General features: G+C 33.6%; 1 protein-coding gene and 7 non-coding genes across 8 annotated transcripts in view; 3 read left to right on the top strand and 5 right to left on the bottom strand.

Moving 5' to 3' along the window:
* The window catches only part of LOC126879983 (pancreatic triacylglycerol lipase-like), a 76,822-nt gene that overhangs the window by 32,359 nt on the left and 22,857 nt on the right, over window positions 1-21,606 (top strand). The window contains exons 4-5 of the mRNA XM_050643435.1: window positions 139-251; window positions 5,006-5,126. Coding sequence (XP_050499392.1) covers window positions 139-251; window positions 5,006-5,126 — 234 coding nt within the window. The remainder of the gene's footprint in view (window positions 1-138; window positions 252-5,005; window positions 5,127-21,606) is intronic.
* Window positions 7,107-7,178, bottom strand: Trnad-guc (transfer RNA aspartic acid (anticodon GUC)). Its single transcript has one exon. It is a non-coding gene; the product is annotated as a tRNA-Asp (tRNA).
* Trnad-guc (transfer RNA aspartic acid (anticodon GUC)) lies at window positions 8,538-8,609 on the bottom strand. Its single transcript has one exon. It is a non-coding gene; the product is annotated as a tRNA-Asp (tRNA).
* Window positions 9,341-9,412, bottom strand: Trnad-guc (transfer RNA aspartic acid (anticodon GUC)). Its single transcript has one exon. It is a non-coding gene; the product is annotated as a tRNA-Asp (tRNA).
* Window positions 11,232-11,303, bottom strand: Trnad-guc (transfer RNA aspartic acid (anticodon GUC)). Its single transcript has one exon. It is a non-coding gene; the product is annotated as a tRNA-Asp (tRNA).
* On the top strand, window positions 13,054-13,125 carry Trnad-guc (transfer RNA aspartic acid (anticodon GUC)). Its single transcript has one exon. It is a non-coding gene; the product is annotated as a tRNA-Asp (tRNA).
* Trnad-guc (transfer RNA aspartic acid (anticodon GUC)) lies at window positions 18,226-18,297 on the top strand. The gene has a single exon. It is a non-coding gene; the product is annotated as a tRNA-Asp (tRNA).
* On the bottom strand, window positions 18,895-18,966 carry Trnad-guc (transfer RNA aspartic acid (anticodon GUC)). Its single transcript has one exon. It is a non-coding gene; the product is annotated as a tRNA-Asp (tRNA).

The following is a 21,606-nucleotide window of genomic DNA, read 5'->3' as shown; positions in this document are numbered from 1 at the left end:
TATTACCTGTCAAAAAAACGCTTCGGTACTCTGGTTGCTGAAGTGTCACGAACAGGGTATATTTTTTTCTTATTACCCTGGTCTAAAACTATTTTCTGGTGAATTGCTTTTGATTTTGAATTTGATTATTTGTTGTAGGTTTGGATCCAGCAAGTCCCCTTTTTCGGAATAATTATTTAAGGGAAAATTATAAAAAATTAGACAGAAGTGATGCTAAATTTGTAGACATAATTCATACGGATTCCAGTCCTGTAAGTGTTTAAAATAATTACTGTTTTTTCAATCAAATCGCATTAAATACGGACTTTAGACTTTCTCATCTAATGAATTTTTTTTTGTTTCTAACATATCTCAAAAATTCTTTCACAAAATTTATTTTTTTTAATATTTGAAAAACTTAATTTCTAACCAATTATAAATTGCGACTACACGGCACACCCACCGATGGCGTGTTTGAAACTGACGCCTCAGCTTCGCTTGGGAATGAACGTAGTAGGTATAGAAATTTCCCGTGTGCTTTGTCTGTATTTTAGTGATGTTGATTATAAACTTACGTGCATAGAAATCGGCCCACTTAAAAATTTGGTCATTTTTGATGACTCGTATTTCCGATACCTGTTGGCCGATTTAAGTGATCTCTTGAACATGTTATAGCCCGATTCTTTAACAATATCAATACCGGGTGTACCAATCAAACTGTGTTTTTTCCTCAAAGTTCGCATCACCCTGTGGAATATTCTAGCATATATTAAATACTGAATTTAAAACCCAACTATAGCCTCTGGTTTTCTTAACATTCTGTTTTTTGATTCATTCGTTTATGTTGGATAATAAAAAAGTTAGGTATTTTAACAACTAGACATGTAAAAAATAATGACAGTTAACTTGATAAACGTTTGTGCGCAAATGTTTCGTTTCCGAGATACGGGATGTTGAATTTTTTCTTACAAACTGACGATTTATTTAGTGCTTCAAAACCAGTTGAGATATGCAAATGAAATTTGGTAGGTTTTAAGAGATAGTTATTGCGGATTTTTTGACATAAAATTGAGAATTTAATATTTACCTTTGGCGCGCATACGGTTAATATGACCGATCATATTACCCATATGTGGCCAATGGTGAATATTAAATTTTTAATTTTGTGTCAAAAAATCCGCAATAACTGTCTCTTAAAACCTACCAAATTTCATTTTCATATCTCAACTGTTTTAAAGCAATAAATAAATCGTCAGTTTGTAACAAAAAATTCAACATCCCGTATCTCGGAAACGAAACATTTGCGGACATACGTTTATAATGCCAACTGTCATTATTTTTTCATGCAGAATTACCCCTTAAAGTTTGTCGCATTTATTTAGAAACACCGTGTATTGATGAAGAACATGTCTAGTTGTTAAAGTACCTAACTTTTTTATTAACCAACATAAACGAATGAATCAAAAAACAGAATGTTAAGAAAGCCTGAGCCTATAGTTGGGTTTTAATTTCAGTATTTTATAAATGCTACAATATTCCACAGGTTGATGCGAACTTTGAGGAAAAAACACAGTTTGATTTGCAAACCCGGTATACAATGAAAGTTTACCTGTTTAGCAACAATATTACTACAGTGGTATTGTTAAAGAATCGGGCTATAACATGTTCAAAAATCACTTAAATCGGCCAACAGGTTTAGAAAATATGAGACATCAAAAATGACCAAATTTTTAAATGGGCCGATTTCTATGCACGTAAGTTTAGTTACTTTCGAGTATTCGTTACAAATCGTTACTTTTATATAAAGTAATCATTTAAAGTATTCGTTACTTTGATTACTTTTGTTACTTTTGTATCTTTTGTATCTTACTATGTATTTATGATTACTTTTGAGTACCGGTAATCATATCCAGAATCGCATTTCTCAGTACATATTTTGTATTAGTATTAGTAGGATACTTTGATTACTATGATTACTCTTGTATTTAAGTACCGGTGATCACATCGAGAATCGCATTTCTCAGTATTGCGTACCTATAAGTATAAGATCCGATACAACAACGACCTTCACCGATTTATTTAATGGATAGAAATTAAATGATATGTAATTGTTCTGTCATTGCTGCTCCACAATATCAGTAATTTCGTGTAATCTGTTTGCATCAATTAAGTGCCAAAAACAAACCCTCGAAACTCTAGATGATCGACGTACCTTAGCAATAACCATGGGCAGTGGCGGCTCGTATAACTTTAGGAAGGTAGTGCCAGAATCCGGGTAGCTGCCTAAATTTTTTGTGGCGGTTTTACGATATGGTCAAAAAGGATATAAAATATAAATAAAAAAAAATATCGATTCTTATCTACCTGTTCATTATGTTTAATTAGAGTATCACGATAAGCTGAATTTAATTGGGTTTTTATATTTAACTTACCAAGCATTGAAAAGCTAAAAACGTTATTCATGTGCACTTTAGATTTTTCATGGGATTTCAATTTCTCCCATATATGTACAAGATCATCGGTGCCTTTGTTTGACCAAGTCTCGTCACCTCCAAACAAAACGCATACAAAACAGAAGAGTTTATTAGTTTGTTCGCAACCACACAACCAGCTACTTTTATCATAAATAATTTTATTAAACTTACGACAGCGAAGTTTTTGTCCATTTCCACTTTGTTTTTCAATTTTTAAATCGGGTAAAGGCCGACCGAGTTCTTTAATTTGTAGTTTTTTTTTCTAACGAAAAACCACCAAAAGAGTTTTTTAATATACTAATTTGATTCATTGTCAATAAATAAATTAAACGTAGAAAATAATCAAAATATTATTTTTATAGCTACGACACCCACGATCACAACGCACTAACTAATAATTACAAATTAAAAAATATAGTAGAGTATAAACACAAATATACAATACAGTAGTAGACAATAAACACAATAGCGTCAAGCGAACGCGTAAAGAAACTAGAAATATGTAGATCTAAAACATTGTATCTTAAGATCCACTAACTTCCTTTTCGAGATTTCGAGCCTGGCACGGAGACTCCAATTTAAACGTATGTTAAAAGTGCAATACCGCTCTCTCTCTGTCACTTACACAGGATGCTCATACAATCTTTCTCTTTTCTCACGAGCCACTATGCCGTTCGGCACTGGGATTTTTATGATTTTCATCCTTTATCCGGTCAGCTGTGGGTGGCCAGAGTCGGTAGATTTGCATTGCGCTACACAGTTGCCAGATTTGATATAATTTATAAAAATAAAGAGAAATATTCACAAAAAAAATAAACAGGCATTAAAATGTTTTTAAGATAAAAAATATGTTTCTGCATAGTTAGCAAGGTAGTGCCATGGCTCTATGGCACTACCTCACGGGCCGCCACTGACATGGGCACCCAGGTGATTCGGAGGCAGAGACATGTAAAGAAAATAGACTCGGCTAGGGATATGCCACTCAATGCATCGGGGTGTAACGTCGATATCAAGTACGGTGATTTAGCTATCTTTGTCTGTCGTGCGAGTGTGAGCGTATCTACCAAGAGGTGAGAGTAACAGAACGACAGTGACACATAGGCGGCGGCCATCATATGCTAGAGAGAGAAAGCTAAGCGCCGGTAGAGGCAGATAGATAGACCACCGACCCGAACTGTTCCGCGTTACGCTATTTTTCGGACTGGCCTAATCTATTCTGTTATATCTATGTTCGGAGGTCGGTTCTGAACTTCATTCGGTGACCCCAAAATACCCCGCAATAAGAAAATCTCGCCCTTAATATACTGATTTTAACATGTTTATGCATTTTTCGATGCGGTATTTATACACTTTAAAATGTAATAATGCATTTCCACCTATTCTTTTATTGTAGACTTTTTTCCAGGCGTCATCCTAATCTTAATCCTAAATACAATGCAAAAGTTGCAAGTCTCTATGTACCTACTATACTTAAAAATATATTTATTCATGTGTTTTTAGTGTTAAATGTTAAATGTTACACAAAAGTGTAAATTTGTTTATAGGGGAATATTTTTAACAAGAATCCGCAAAGAAGCCGAATCAGAACAGCCAGACACAGGCAGCATAAATTCGGACCCCGGAAGTGTCATAGGTTTTCGAAACGGACCCCCATGGAAACTAATTGGTGACCCCTGGTCTAGAAATATATTATGATTTCTACATATTTTCCGGTCAATCTAAGCTATTTTTTTCTAGGCCTGCTAAGAATAGTGTGTATTTATTATTAAAATCTAATGTGTTGCATTTTTATTTTCAAAAGAACTAACATATCTGTGAAATTATGTGAATTATCTACCTCGACAAATCGTATAGACATCTGTTCCTGGGTGCATGCTTTGTTAAATGATATACCTCCCTCTGTTTCAGCTACTTCTCAGCGCCCTGTAATCCTGCAAAACTCTTCATAGCCTCGATAAAATAGCCTTTCATAGATAAAATTTTAGTTAACTGTACTGATAACGAACACTCGTGGAATACCGGTCCGACTCCGATATCAACCGAGTAGATACAATACTCAAAATCAAAATAGGTACTCGCTCTGATACGACTGGTACGAAGTAACGAAGTAATCAAAGTAATCAAAGTAATCAAAGTAACGATTTACCTCTCTGTATAGTAATCGTTACTTTCTGATACGATTGGTATGAAGTAACGAAGTAATCAGAGTAATCAAAGTAATCAAAGTACCGATTTACCTCTCTGTATAGTAATCGTTACTTTCTGATACGATTGGTATGAAGTAACGAAGTAATCAGAGTAATCAAAGTAATCAAAGTAACGATTTACCTCTCTGTATAGTAATCGTTACTTTCGGTATTCGTAAGTAACGAGTACTTTGAACGAATATTTACATTTTCAACATCAGTACTGTAATTTAGAATTAAGTAAATATTGTAAGAATATTATTATTTATTCTTACAATAGTGCAAGAATAAATAAAAGGGTAAATAAATCGAATACTTATAGTGCCTTTTAAATCCCGTTACAATACTCTTATTTATATTTTTTAGTTTGTAACTGACGGTTTTGGATTATGGGATCCCATAGGGCATGTTGACTTTTTCCCTAATGGAGGCCAGGATCAACCAGGATGTAATGATGTAAAAGATTCCATCGTCGTCTCACATTTTGGTAAGTAATCGTTGGTAAGTAATAAAGTAAGGTAAGTCTATAAACATTTCGTATACTACATTGTAAAGACAACAGTTACTGTTTCTTGTTCTTCTTCTTCAGCCTGTTTGCATCCACTCCAAAAATACACACTGACAATAATTGTATAAAATGTAATATTAATAAAAAGACTAAGTTTTGACTGTAATGGCATGTAAAACAACATAATGCTATTCTACATCCCACCAGAATGAAAACAATGGGAACCTTCTCTGGTTACACCTCCGAGGCTTCTACAATTTGCAAGCCATACGGATGCTGAGACTAAGGAAGATGAGGGAATTCTACAATTTACAATTCACGTCCCATCTGCTCAGCGCTGTAAAGTTCCAACGAGAATTGTTCCCTTCATACTCCACACAGAGTAAATGTAAATCAAAAATGAATAACCATTTTCAATTTCGTTGCAAAACGAAAACACAGCCGAACCATATTCTAGTCCAATCAGAGAGTGCCGTAAGCACCCCTACCGGTTTCGAAACTTATTAGTCTCTCATCAGGAGGCACATATGCTGCTCTCCCTGATCCAACCAAAACAAACCCCAGCATGCAGTCCCGGATTGCAACGAACGAAATGGCATAGATGCCCTAGCGGCAACTGCTTGCAAAAAGACTAAGGTTTCACTCTAATGGCATATAAAACAACATAATGTTATTCTACATCCCACCAGAATGAAAACAATGGGAACCTTCTCTGGTTACACCTCCGAGGCTTCTACAATTTGCATCTTCCTCATCTTCCTTAGTCTCAGCATCCGTATGGCTTGCAAATTGTAGAAGCCTCGGAGGTGTAACCAGAGAAGGTTCCCATTGTTTTCATTCTGGTGGGATGTAGAATAGCATTATGTTGTTTTATATGCCATTAGAGTGACAACTTAGTCTTTTTGCAAGCAGTTGCCGCTAGGGCATCTATGCCATTTCGTTCGTTGCAATCCGGGACTGCATGCTGTGGTTTGTTTTGGTTGGATCAGGGAGAACAACATATGTGCCTCCTGATGAGAGACTAATAAGTTTCGAAACCGGTAGGGGTGCTTACGGCACTCTCTGATTGGACTAGAATATGGTTCGGCTGTGTTTTCGTTTTGCAACGAAATTGAAAATGGTTATTAATTTTTGTAATATTAATATTATTTCTAAAATAAAATCAAGTATAAATCAATCTATATATATATACTGTGTCCGTAAAGTATGGAACAAATTCTTTTTTAGCTAAACAGAGCATTTTAAGAAATAATCCTGAAACACGTCGATTTTTGATTTTAATTTACCGTATTTTAAAACAATATTCTAATATACAGGGTGAATTACTTTCGAGTAATGACGTCACCGTCATTTTTTTTAAATGGAACACCCCCATTTTGTCTCAATTTTCGGATTACTCTAGCTGAGCTGATTCCAAAAATGTATCACATGTTGATTCAAATTGGTACAGGGTGGACAAAAATACAATAGATTTGTGTGTGTTCATACAGTAACGCGTTAGTTAAATTAACAATATTTTCAAAAATACTTATTTTATTTTTGATATTTTAATTATATTGTAATTTTAATTAATTTTTGATATTGTTTAGCTGAATATTTTAATTTAATATCAAAAATTAATTAAACTTTAATAATAAGAGCATACACAAAACTATTGTATTTTTGTCCACCCTGTATCAATTTGAATCAATATGTGATACATTTTTGGAATCAGCTCAGCTAGAGTAATCCGAAAATTGAGACAAAATGGGGGTGTTCCATTTAAAAAAAATGACGGTGACGTCATTACTCGAAAGTAATTCACCCTGTATATCAGAATATTATTTTAAAACACCGTAAATTAAAATCAAAAATCGACGTGTTTCAGGATTATTTCTTAAAATGCTCTGTTTAGCTAAAAAAGAATTTGTTCCATACTTTACGGACACAGTGTATATTGAAAAAAAAATTTTAAAATTCCTCCCCGGCGGGGAATCGAACCCCGGTCTCCCGCGTGACAGGCGGGGATACTTACCACTATACTACCGAGGATTATATACGTGGATTTAGATATGAATATTTAAAGGAAACCAATATTAGTGACTTTTAAAATAAATAATACTAAGGAAGTTTAAATATTTTTTTCAATTTCATTAATTCTTTTTTTTTACTGTCAATCAATACATAACAATAGATATATTGTACATATAAAATCTGTAAAACTACTACCATGTTAAAAGTGTTTATATACAGATCTTAAGAAAAGCTTAGTAGCTCAAACTTACTTAAAAAGTAGGAAGTTTTATTACTCTAAAATAGGGATGGGAAAAACCTACCGGTTTTAACCTAAAACCGGTTTTTTTACTTCGCAATAACCGGTTTTACCGGTTGTTTTTTTGTCCTGGTTATAACCGGTTTTTTCTTTTTAAAGTAAAAACAGGTTATTAGGTTTTTACGGTGATTAGGATTAGGTTAGGTATCGTTTCGGATCCCAATCATAATTATTATTCTCAAGAAATTATTCCAAACAAAACCATAAAGGCCCCGTCTCACCATCAAATAATTGACAGTTATTTGATCAAACTTGACTAGTGACACAAACTATACATACTAACTGTCACTTTGTGTCACTAACTGTCAAGTTTGATCAAATAACTGTCAATTATTTGATGGTGAGACGGGGCCTTTATTCAAATTTTATTTTATTTTATAAAATACAGAAGCAAACTGAAAGTGCAAACTCACATCAGCCAGAAACAATTAAGTGTTATTATAATATTTTGTTGAAAAGGTATTTGTAATCATAATATTTACATAAGAAGTGATCTGGTTGAAGTAGACGCAAACATCATCTATTTTTCACACTTGACTCTTGAGATTAAAAGTGGGTGAATGACTTTTTCTGATTACCAAAAATAATGCTCTGACTATGAATATCGAATTACTGATTACGAATACGAATCTCCAAGAATTTCGCTACTATTTCAAAACGATACACTCATACAGGAAGTATTAAATGAGTTAAAATGTACCTATTCTACCAATATACAAACGTGTTAAAAGTAATACATATTCTTTCGATAGTATGTACAAATTTTGATCATTATTGATATCGAGTCGAATCGAAACTAAAGTGTATTGTAAATGTAACTTTGTAACCTATTGGATTAAAAAAACCAAAAAACGGTTTTTTCAAAAACCGGTTTTTCCAAAAACCGGTTTTTCCAAAAACCGGTTTTTTTTGGCCGGTTATAACCGCCAGGTTAAACCGTAAGCAAAAGAAACCGATATAACCGAAAACCGGTGTTTTGTCAAAAACCACCATCCCTACTCTAAAAAGAAATTAATAATAAAAATTTCTATACCAAGAATTTGTAGCTCTATTTATTTTAGGGAAAAAAACAAAAATTCCTCCCCGGCGGGGAATCGAACCCCGGTCTCCCGCGTGACAGGCGGGGATACTTACCACTATACTACCGAGGAATATATCAACGCGTTCCGAAAAATTAATACGGTGATCGAACAATAATTATAATAATCTAAGCTTTCTTTCTCTCTCTCTTTCATTATGTGATATACATTTCTGATTTATTACTTTATTATTATATTGAGTACTTATTATAAATATTATTTACTAGATATTAGGTAGGAAGTAGGAATAGTAAGTCAATGTTTTACTTGAAATCAACATTGAACCTTACTACATAAAATAATATATGTATTATAATCTAATTAACTATTCTAACTGGGAAATAAGCCACAATGACAATTTAACTTGAAAAAATAATTTTATGAAAAAATAATTTTATTAACGTTTCGACTTCCACATCCACATGGGACGTCGTTTACAAAATACAAAATATTAATCAATTAAACAAAAAAATGTTGTCGCTTAATTACGAATTCTTCTAATAATTTAATTGAATCTGACTCATTTACTCATTTATATCGGCAATTCAGACATATTATATTATACATTTTAAAGTAGAAGACTTTAACATGATGTTGCCAATATTTATGAGTTGCCTTCCTGGGACGACTTTATATTGAAAGCTATTTAGTTCATTCGATTACATGAAATCAACTTTAACTCGATTATCTGTCACAAAAAAATCATAGCATGTGGTCTGTATTTAAAAAGAATGAATAACAAAAATTATAAAATATAACAAAGCTTTTAGAGATACATATTTGAAAAAAAAAATAAAAAATTCCTCCACGGCGGGGAATCGAACCCCGGTCTCCCGCGTGACAGGCGGGGATACTGACCACTATACTACCGAGGACTACAGTATATTGTTTCGAAAGATAAGAACCGTCACAATCGAATAGGTAAATAAAGTACATCCACTAATAATTTTTCAACATAAACATGTCTCATTTTGGTATCAGAGACCCGCTTTCGAATCAAGGTTGTCAGATATATTTCCTAAAATTCCTAAGTTTATATTAAAAAAATATTCTCTATTCTCTATTCGTTATTATTCAATTGCTAATCAACGACACTCTTAAAAAAATAACATGAAAATATTCTCAAAAAATATATCTATAAATTAATTAACTAGATACTTAATATTTCAATGAACTCTTCACTAATGAATTAAAGGAACTGTGAACTTTGTATATATTACGTATACTCTCAAGAAATTTTCGAATATCGGCAACATTGTAGTCTGGAGACAATTTGGTCGTTCGGTCTATATCGACGTTGCCATGTTGATGATTTTATATAGATAATGAATGATCTACTTTTAAGAAATCAAACATAAACAACTTTTAAGAATCCAAGTTCTCAAAAACGGTTTCAAGAATTTTATTATTTTTTTTTCCAAATTTCACTGATTTTATACCTTACCTGGAAACATGAAAAATTTAAGATATTGATACCTACCTATGGTATTAAAGTGGCTACATACTGTAGCCACTTAAAAAAGTTTTTAAAACAATGTATTTAACTAATGGTACGTACCACAACTACAATAATAATTAAATTGAAACGTACACAAAAGTTTGGGGGGGTTTAAAGGAACAAATCCCCCATAAAATTTTTATGGGGTGTCTAAATTTCACTATAATTTTTTCTTAAGATACTACTGCCATAACAATGCCACATTTCCATTTTCAATAAATTATCTCTAATAGTTTTCGATATATTGAAAAAAATCGATTTTCATTTTGTAACTTCAAAGGGCTGTAACTTTTTTTATGTGCACATGTGTACTAAGGTAAGTTAGGTTCAATGGAACTATTTTTGGTTCCGGAATATGTTATTTAATTTAATAATTTATGACCTGTATTTTTGTTACACCCTGTATAGAGCGTACGCCTACCCCACCGTCCCCACCAGTAATTATAAAGTTTTCACCTCGCTACTTAAGGAATAAAGTTGCTACACATTGTTTTTTAATTTCAGATTCTAAAATAAAAAAAGAATGTGTGTGTCTTTGTACGCACGTAAGAAGTTTTACTTCTATTATATAATTTCAAAGAAATAAATATACTTAACAGGTTATTTGTATTTTATTTAAATATTAAATTAACTTTCTTACCTACCACTTTAAAAAAAAATTTATTACAACGATACCAAAAATTAAAAAAAAAATAATATGAATCGTCCGGGATTTGAACCCGGGACCTCTCGATCTCCGGTCACACGCTCTCCCACTGAGCTATATTACCTTCGCTTTGACAGGTTACAAGATTTCTCAAACATACTGACAAATTTAATAGACCAAGCGAAGTATACAAAAATACTTTAAATATACTTACTATTATTATAAAATATCTTATTCCCGAGGAAGACAAATCCAAAGACACAAAAATTATAATAAATAATACATTTACTAAAAACACTAATATATCCTTTTAATGACTTATTCGCGCTGACAGCGCTGATACATACATATCTTGAAAGATTAGCAACGAACTACATACTGTCTGTGTGCGCATGCGCCCGGCATTATAAAATTTCACTCTCGATCGTAAAGAAGTATAACTTCAAAATGTATTTACATTAATCGCAAAAGATTTATGGTGCTACTTTGATACGTTGACAGTTGTTATAGTTATAATATACCTTAATAACGAAACTTTCCAAAAAAATTTCTCCACGGCGGGGAATCGAACCCCGGTCTCCCGCGTGACAGGCGGGGATACTGACCACTATACTACCGAGGAATGTATCAAAACCGTTCCGGAAAAACAAGGTCGCTAGAGAAAAATTGATCAATATTATTGAGTAGTATGAGGGCTATCGTTTTTTTACCATTTTATTCGTCATTACTACTTCAATAATATTGAGCGTGTAAAGGTCGCCTTATACATAGGCGGATAAGTTAAAATATTTTGACTGTTTTGACACCATAATATGGTAGGTCTGGATCCTACGTACAAAAAAAAATTGATAAATAGCAAGCTGAAAATTTGTTATTAACTTAAGGGTGTCTAGTCGGACAAACATTAATATATGGGAACACTGGAACAGGGGAAGTTTTAACTGTGGAACAGGTTAAAAATTTGGAACGGTCAGACCACGAAAACAGCACATGTATTTTTTCCGACAGAACAGACTTAAACTCTCCGAACAGAGATTAAACTCTTATGCAAAAATCAGACTGCTATTTATCACCAAATTGGCGTTTTAATGAGTGGAACATGTAGAATATGTCAAATGACAGGAATTATGACAGGTGATAAATAGCAGTCTGATTTTTGCATGAGAGTTTAATCTCTGTTCGGAGAGTTTATGTCTGTTCTGTCGGACAAAACAAATGTGCCATTTTCGTGTTCTGACCGTTCCAAATTTTTGACCTGTTCCACAATTAAAACTGCCCCTGTTCCAGTGTTCTCATATATCAAAGTTTATCCGACTAGACACCCTTAAGCTATTAATAAATTTTTAGCTTGCTATTAATCAACTTTTTTTTCATACGCGGGATCCAGACCTATGGTAGCATAATATCATATTATGATGCTGCAATAAATTTATTTTAAAGATTCGTCTTTATCAATCCTACCTAATGTTTCTAGTTTCTTTTCCATTGTCACTGCAACATTTTTACGTTTTGTTACCATTACGTAGACAAAGCAAACACAATCTGAAGCACGATTACATTACAGAACGGAAGTGATTAATAGGCTGTACTACACACAATACAAGAATTTTTAAATAGTCACGTCTTTTTTAAACAATGCTAAGACAGTTTGACATAAATAAAGAAAAAGGAATACAGACAGGTGTCTGTTCTTTCCGATAAGCTGAGACGGTCGCTCTGGCTGCCGCCGTGTGCATGAATCATTTTTACTATTGTACTTATGTGTTCAAATTACACAAATACACATTATCTCTGAAATATTATTTGGCCTACATACATTTTTATTTGATAAAATTGTTAAATTGTTTATTTGTTAAATTTTTGTCTGATGAAAATCGGTCCGGGTTAGCCGGACTTCCGGGTTATCGGGGGCCGACTTATCGGGGTTCCACTGTATAACATAACTAAAACAAGTCAAATTTCTGTAGAACTTTCTCGTAGGAATAGGAATTAATAAGTTTTGGGCATTTATAGCAATTAATTATAAACTTGATATTTGCAGACACACAGACAATAATGCCGCGTCCTCACTGCTAAAAATTTGCGTCGAACGAGCTGTTCGTCGTAAAAATTGTGCTAATGTGGACGCGGCGCTCGTCGCATAAATCGGACGCAAGAATTTTCGACGCACACAACGCACACGCTCCATCAGTTGTCAATACGTTTAACATTTTCGCTGGTCGAGCACCAAGTCCTCACTGCTAAAGCTAAAAATTTGCGACGCAAATTCAATACGCACGAAATTCAATACGCAAGTTCAATACGCACGAAAAATTTATCATTCTCAATCAAACCACCACCGACCTTTATTGTCCGGAACACTTTTGATACATTCCTCGGTAGTATAGTGGTCAGTATCCCCGCCTGTCACGCGGGAGACCGGGGTTCGATTCCCCGCCGTGGAGATTGTTTTTTGTATAAGTTTCAGTATTTTTAATGATGCATGACAAACTTTTTGGCACGAATTTTAAAAGCTCTTACTTACTTACTTACTTAGTCCTAAGCCTTTCTACCTTTAGGTGTAAGGCTGGTGGAGTTGAGTTTGGCATTGTAGTCTCCATGCTTTCCGATCTTGCGCTAGGTTTCTTGCACTTTCCAATGTCAATCCCTTCTTCTCGACTTCTTTCCTGATTTCATCTACCCACATAACTCTTGGTCTCCCTCTTTTGTTTTTCCCCTGCACTCTCGTTTCGAACACTCGTTTTGTTAGCCTCTCGTTCGACATTCTACACACGTGCCCGAACCATCTAAGTTGTCCTTCTACTATTTTTTCATTGATTGGTTCTAGTTTTAGGTTTTGTCTAATTGTTTCGTTTCGTATTTTGTCTGTCCTTTTTCTGTTTGCTATTTTCCTCAGGAACCTCATTTCCATAGCATTGACTCTGGATTTTTGTCTCCCCGTCAATGTCCATGTCTCGCTGCTATACATGATTGTTGGTCTAACTACTGATTTAACGACTGCCGTTTTTACTTTTTCCGGTATCCCTTTTTTCCCAAAAAAATGTTGTTTTCATAGTGTTAAATAAGCTTCCTGTTCGTCCCATTCTCTCGTTTATTTCCATGTCTTGTTTACCATTTGATTCGATTATTACTCCTAGGTATTTAAAATATTCCACTTGCTCTAGTTGTTTCCCGTCTAATTCTATTGCGTGTGTCTTCCTCGTATTTGAAATTATCATTGTTTTTGTTTTCTCTGTATTAATTTTCATATTTATGTTTGATAGTTCTTGTTCTAGGATTTCAAGATTGTTCTGTAAGTCTTCTCTGTTTTCTGCTATCAATACCATGTCGTCTGCAAATAGTAGCTCCGATAGTTGAGTCTGTTTCATTTGCCAGTATCCTAATGTTAGTTTTCTCATTCTTCTCTTGGCTTTCTTTATCGCTTCATCCAGTACCACTGAGAATAGCAGTGGACTCAGCACGCATCCCTGTTTGACGCCTTGACTTGTAGAAAATTCTCTGGATTCCTCGTTATTGGTTCTTACTGTATTTGTATTATTTTTGTACATATCCTTTATTACTTCTATTATGTGTCTGTCGACTCCCCTTTCTGTTAGTGTCTTCCAAACGTCCTTTCTTCGGATTCTGTCAAACGCCTTTTCCAGGTCAATGAAGCACATATGTATCTCTCTATTTTTCTTGATTACCTTCTCACTTACTTGTCTTAATGTGAATATTAGGTCTTGCGTGCTTCTGTCCTTCCTGAATCCACACTGTGTGTCTTCCATAGTTGTTTCTATTTGTGTTTTTATTCTTGTCTCTAGTATTCTTGCTAATACCTTCCCAGGGATACTTGATATGGTGATACCTCGGTAATTATTACAGTTTCTCTTGTCTCCCTTTTTGTGTATTGGTAGCTCTTAAATGTGGGAAAGTTCCCAATGGGTTGGTTCTACATATATCATATAATTTAAAATTTTACAGTGAAGTAAAAACTTCTATTAGTGTAATTTAATTGGTAAGTATACCTATATTTAGTGAAACACTAATAGACCAAGAGACAGCGCTGAAAAATCTATTTGAATTTACTAAAGCTAGATTATTCACAGTTGATTACTGTAAGTGTGTAGAGAAACATACTGCGGTCGGTCAAGCGAAACGTAGGACAGGGGTTACTGAGAGGGTATCAAAGTTGCTTCCCTACGAAGGTAATTATTTCCATTTGCTAAGGCTGAAAATCAGTACACACATTCTAAATTAAACATAAATAAAAGTTATTATAGTCGGTCAGCTGTATGACGGGACAGAGCCGGTCGGTCGGCACGAATAGTCGATTGAGGAAATGAAGCTCGCATGAAGAGTCGAATGAATTTTGGATCGCAATTTTTTCGTCCAGGATGGATTTACTTGAAATTTCCACAGAAGGTAGGGAATAGTCCAACGATCATTTTCTATATCATGCCGCTATCATACGCTAAAACCTTGGGGGTGGTTGCCACCCCATTTCGGGGTGGGAATTTTTTATCACATTTTAACAATGTAATGTTGATGAAAAAAGTGATTCTAAGAAAAATATGTTTTTTACATTTTCTTAGTAAAACTAATATTTTTGAAGATATTCTTCTTTAGCGGCGAAACGATTGAGGGTAAAATTTGATTGATCCGCGCGCATGCGCACACCGGCAGTATGGTATTAGTTGTTATACGGGCTCTGATTGGGTGTTGAAATTTAGAAATGATCTGTCAATAATTGTTCAATATGGAGGTTATCGGTAAACAAAAATATTGTATAATATTAGTTTTTATTGATGTGTGGACAGAAATAAAATTAAAATATAGTGACTTTTTAAATAGCTTTGAAAAGCCGCAGGTACGTAATTCTAAATGTTTCAGTTGGAAATACCTAATAGTTTCAATACCTATCTATTTGGAAAATGTAAACAAAATAATGTAGTTACCTATTAATAGGCAATGCTTTAATTTACATAATCTGATTACGAACAAACTTTCTACAAATCTTCATCTCATATATCGTTTTCTTACTCTATATTTTGTTGTATTTTATTTCGACAAAAAATAAAACTAATAATTTTATTAAATTCATATAAATTTATGGTGTAAACGTTTAGTTTGTGTATATTCCCACATGACGTGTACGAGAGTTTGGTGCAGTTTGAGATGGCGTCAACTTTCGTACGGCGCGGTAGACGTGAAGTGGGTTCAAGCCCCAAGCAAGTTATTATTTTTTTATTTTTTTTTAAGATTTTATGATTGTAAGTATATTATTATATAATTTTTGAAGATATTCTTCTTTTTTGAAAGTGGTAGATAAGAAAGTTAGTTTGATTTTTAAATAAAATAAGTACAAATAACCTTTTAAGTATATTTACTTCGTTTAAATTACCTATTATATAATAGAAGAATATCTTCTTACGTGCGTACAAAGTACACATACACATTCTTTTTTCGAGTTATTCGCGCTTGAAAATAACAGTTTTTCGACGAAAAAATCGACTTTTTAGAGGGCTTTTTGAGAATACCTCGAAAAATATGCATTTAATCAAAAAAACTGTTGATATCAAAATTGTATCTTTTAGTAACACAAACCAAATTCTTTTCCAATAATATCTTTAAGACCAACACAAACCGAAATACGGCATGTTAAAGGTTAGCTTTTTCGTCAAATGCATAATTTGAAATATTCAAAGTTAAATAATGGGAAAAATTTGCATTTTTCGAGCAAAACTTAAATAATCTTTTTTTAAGTATACAATTAGACCTTTCAAAAAAAATAATAAAAAGTTTCTAGCATGAAAATTAAGCGACTTATAATCAAAAAAAGGTCGGTACCTGCTTTTCTCTACGAAAAAAAAATCACTGAAAACAACCCCCTATACCTTCCTAATTCAAAATTGGTCTTCACCTTTCTGTAGTTTCTTTTATATTTATATTATCAATACACTCAAGGAATTTGATCTATTTAAAATGCCTAATTTTGGAAAAATATTATATCTCACTGTGTACTGATTTTCAGCCTTAGTAAATGGATTTAATTACCTTCGTAGGAAAGCAACTTTGATACCCTCTCAGTAATGAGACCCCTCAAAAATGTAGGATTTTTAAAGAGCTATAAGATTGTGTAATATTAAATTCCGTAAGATGCCTTAGTTTTTAATTGGGGCGGGTTTAAAGGGCTCGAATAAGTGGGTGTTTGCTGGTAAATAGAGGATTTAAACAACTATATCTGGCTAACTATTCACTGTAATGAATATCTATGCACAGGGTAATTTTAGTCATTAAAAAGCTACAATTTAGTAGTTTATAATTTTTTTCATATCTTCAGTATTTTCGGAGATATTTTGAAGTAAAAGGTGAAAAAATACCAAATTGCAAAAAATCAATTTTTCTTTAAACTCCAATTTTTCCAAAATTAGACATTTTAAATAGGTCAAACTCCTTGAGTGTATTAATAATATAAATATAAAAGGAACTATAGAAAGGTGAAGACCAATTTTGAATTAGGAAGGTAGTTAGGGGGCTGATTTTATCGTAGAGAAAAGCAGGTACCGACATTTTTTTGTAAGTCGCTTAATTTTCATGCTAGAAATTTTTTATTATTTTTTTTGAAAGGTCTAATTGCATGCTTGAAAAAATATTATTTAAGTTTTCCTCGAAAATGCAAATTTTTCTCATTATTTGGCTTTGAATATTTCAAATTGTGCATTTGACGAAAAAAGCTAACCTTTAACATACCGTATTTCGGTTTGTATTGGTCTTAAAGATATTACAGGAAAATAATTTGGTTTGTGTTACTAAAAGATACAATTTCGATATCTACAGTTTTTTGATTAAATGCATATTTTTCGAGGTATTCTCAAAAAACCCTCTAAAAAAGTCGATATTTTCGTCGAAAAACTATTATTTTCAAGCGCGAATAACTCGAAAAATATTAGTTTTACGAAGAAAATGTAAAAAAACATTTTTTTCTTAGAATCACTTTTTCCATCGAATTACATGGTTAAAATGTAATAAAAAATTCTCACCCCCCCCCCCGAGATGGGGTGGCAACCACCCCCAAGGTTTTAGCGTATGATAGCGGCATGATATAGAAAATTATCCTTGGACTATTCCCTACGTTCTGCGAAAATTTCAAGTAAATCCATGCTGGACGAAAGAATTGCGAGCCAAAATGCTTCATTTCCTCAATCGACTATTGGGGCCGACCGACCGGCTCTGTCCCGTCATACAGCTGACCGACTATAATAACTTTTATTAATATTTAATTTAGAATGTGTGAACTGATTTTCAGCCTTAGTAAATGGAAATAATTACCTTCGTAGGAAAGCAACTTTGATACCCTCTCAGTAACCCCTGTTCTACGTTTCGCTTGACCGACCGCAGTATGTTTCTCTACACACTCACAGTAATCAACTGAGAAAAATCTATCTTTAGTAAATTCAAATAGATTTTTCAGCGCTGCCTCTTAATCTATGAGTACCGATCCCACTTTTATAAAAATATGTTTTTGAAAATCGACCTAATTTTCCCAGAAAATTTTGATATATTCCTCGGTAGTATAGTGGTCAGTATCCCCGCCTGTCACGCGGGAGACCGGGGTTCGATTCCCCGCCGTGGAGACTTTTTTTGTATAAGTTCATATAGCTAATGGTCAAATTTTTCAGTCAATATTAGTACCGTTGCCGTTGATTCCGTGTATTCAATCAACGATATTTATTACCCAATACATATTACTCGATTGCATAATAAAAAATCTTTAAAACACAATAGAGAGTTATCAAGTAACTCTATGAGAATACGGTAACGTTATAATTAACATGTAAAGTATACAGTAAAATAGCGTTACCGTATTCTCCTAGGGTTACTTGATAACTCTCTAATACCTACCTATATTTTCCAATATATTTTACAAAGTTTGTACCTACTTTTACTTAAAATGTCAATAAAACTATGAAACCAACTTGTGCAATTATTTTGATATGCACATTCCTTCCAATAAATATCTTAGTAAAAGTAAGATTTTAAATAAATTGAAGCTGGGTTGTTTTTCTTGATTTGCCAAAATTTTAATTTTTGGACAAGTGTTGTTTTTCGAATAAACGCTTGTTTCTTTACGAAAAATTTGTCTTTTGTTTTGAATTAAGTGAGAGAAAGATAAATAACTATCTACTACCATTATTTATTATCGTTTTAAGGGATTAAAAAAACAAAAAGGCCTCCCCGGCGGGGAATCGAACCCCGGTCTCCCGCGTGACAGGCGGGGATACTTACCACTATACTACCGAGGACTTAGACATTACGTATCTATATTAAACATACACAGAAAGCTATGTATATGAGTACACATTTTTTCTCGTTTTGATCGATGCAAAATAAAAGTTACGACTCATTGGAAAAGCTTCTAATATGGTAGAAAAAAAATAAAGTGGGACTAAAAAAAACGTCCGCATCTGAAGCTTATTAACTCTTTCTATAACTCTTTCAGGGGCAGAGATACAACAATAATTTTTACAGTGGGCAGGATTATTAGAGAAGATCAATGTAAATGCGGTACGAAATGTGTACCACTGCCCATTTGAGTTAACTTTTTGTGGTACATTGTGGTACCGTCACCGTCGCCCCTGAAAGGGTTAAAAACTTGTATGCTGAGCGTGGAAATCTATGCATCAGCATACCTATAGTCCAGGACGGATCTGTTTTGAGATGGACGTTGAGAGGTGACTTTAATTATTTTTGCAGAAATTGCTTGGAATTAACCCATATACAGTCGGAAAAATGAAAGAATACCCATGAACGACCATATAAAACACGCTATATTTTCCTGTCACCGTGTCACAAAAAAAATTGCCCAGTGCAAGTACATGTAATAATAATAATTACATGTACTTGCACTGGACAATTTTCTTTGTGACACGGTGACAGGAAATACAGCGTGTTTTATATGTTCGTTCATGGGTATTCTTTCATTTTTCCTACTGTAATAATAATTGAGTTATCCTCCCACTCAAACAGGTCCGGAACATTGTTTAAATAATCAAAATGTCAAAAAATTAAGGAAAAATTCGATTTTTTTCTTCGTTTTTTGATTATAACTTTAAAAGTATTCAGTTCCGAGAAAAGTTGCAGTAAAATAAAAGTTGCGTAATTAAATTTCCTATAATATAAGATTGGTTAAATTTTTTTAAATTTGTTAATCTTTCAAGGGCGGATCCAGGGAGGGGGCCATGGCCCCCTCCGAGAATTTAAAAAATATATAAATTTAAATATTTGCAGTTCAAATGTTTTTAGTTTCAAACACATATAGGTATATGTACAAAACAGGATAAATATGTCTTCTTGACTAGAATCTTAATTAGAGGACCTAAATACCATCTGCTTCGCCTTATAATACAAGGAAAAGTGGAGGGAAAGAGATGGATTGGTCGAAAGAAACTTTCATGGCTGCGTAATATTAGACAATGGTGTGGCTGCACAGAAGAAGAATTATTTCGCGCAGTAGCCGATAGAGAGAGATTTCAAGAAATTGTAAACATGATGACGGCCAACGTCTGAATACAGACACGGCACCTAAAGAAGAAGAAGAAGAAGTTTTAACGGTAGCTTTAATGACATAGGATGTTTTGTAAATTAAAATGTTGAAATTTTACAGAGTCCCGATTGCTAGAACGATCTCGGCAGCCATTAAAATCGTGTTTTCTACATTCTGTACACATACATACTTAATTAAAAAGAAATGAAGCGTTACTTGGTTCACCAGCGCTTAGAACAAAGGAGTTGGTTGGTACTTTCGCATATTCAAAAGATATTGATTTGTAAGTACATATTGCGTTTTATTTTTCTAATGAAAAATATGGTCACAATAAAGGGATGACAGCCCAAAAGCTTGTCACTAAACCTTTATATCATATCTTTCGCCAAACTCATGGGCAAAGACGGAGGCATACAAACCTATGAAAAAACATCATACCACAAGAAATTCGTTCAGGTTGGGCTGGATTTTCTACAAAGTTATCGCAACCCGCAAAAGTCAGCAATTAACCAGATAGACTCTCAGAGTTCTAAAGAGATACAAGAAAATTGAGAAAGACTACGACCAAAAGTAGAGTCTATAGTCTATAGGGTTTTTAGGTCGACAAAATATTTCTCTAAGAGGCCATCGTGATAATAGCCGAAGATGCTAACCTAGCCTAACCTAGCAATGAGGGGAATTATTAAGGTTTAACCCGCGAGCAGTCGCGCCGTTAGAAAAAATATAACATTGTATCATTTTTCGTGATAACTTGATGAACATTTTTGCAACATAACTTTCCACTCGTAAGTGCCTCGAGGAAGGGTGTAGTAATGCGTAGGTTTATTTTTTTCTTCTTTTTTTTCTTCTCATTCTTTTTTTTTGGAATTGGTGGGAAAAAATTAGCTTTAATAATTGTTAGAAATGATATTTCTAACATTACAAGTAAATAAAAATACTATAACATAAAGATTTGTTATAAATTTGCGTCAAAATTCGTATTGTTAGACAAAATCTAACGCGCCACCGATTACGTGACAGAATAGAGCGCGACTGTTCCCGGGTTAAAGTCGAATCAGGAGATAAAACTCTTAAACAACACCTATCCACAGCATCTTCCTGAGAAACATACATTAGCAGCATCATTCAGAATAAACTGATAATATGTTGTGAAGAAATAATTGAACAAATTATGAATCAGGTTCAGAGTGCAAATTATTACTCTGTCATATTTGACGAAACCACCGACGACGTACTTATCTCACATGGAACAACTTTCTCTAAATTTGAGATACATACACAATAACAATATTAGTGAAGACTTTGTCAGGGTCTTGACGCTTATGAGAACATAAAAATAATTAGTGAAAATCAAGGAAGAGGGGCAAAAGAAGGCCTGCCAGGAGAAGCATTGGAAAAA

Source organism: Diabrotica virgifera, chromosome 2 (genome assembly GCF_917563875.1).
Source record: "Diabrotica virgifera virgifera chromosome 2, PGI_DIABVI_V3a".
Taxonomy (NCBI): domain Eukaryota; kingdom Metazoa; phylum Arthropoda; class Insecta; order Coleoptera; family Chrysomelidae; genus Diabrotica; species Diabrotica virgifera.
This window is presented reverse-complemented; position numbering and strand designations above follow the sequence as displayed.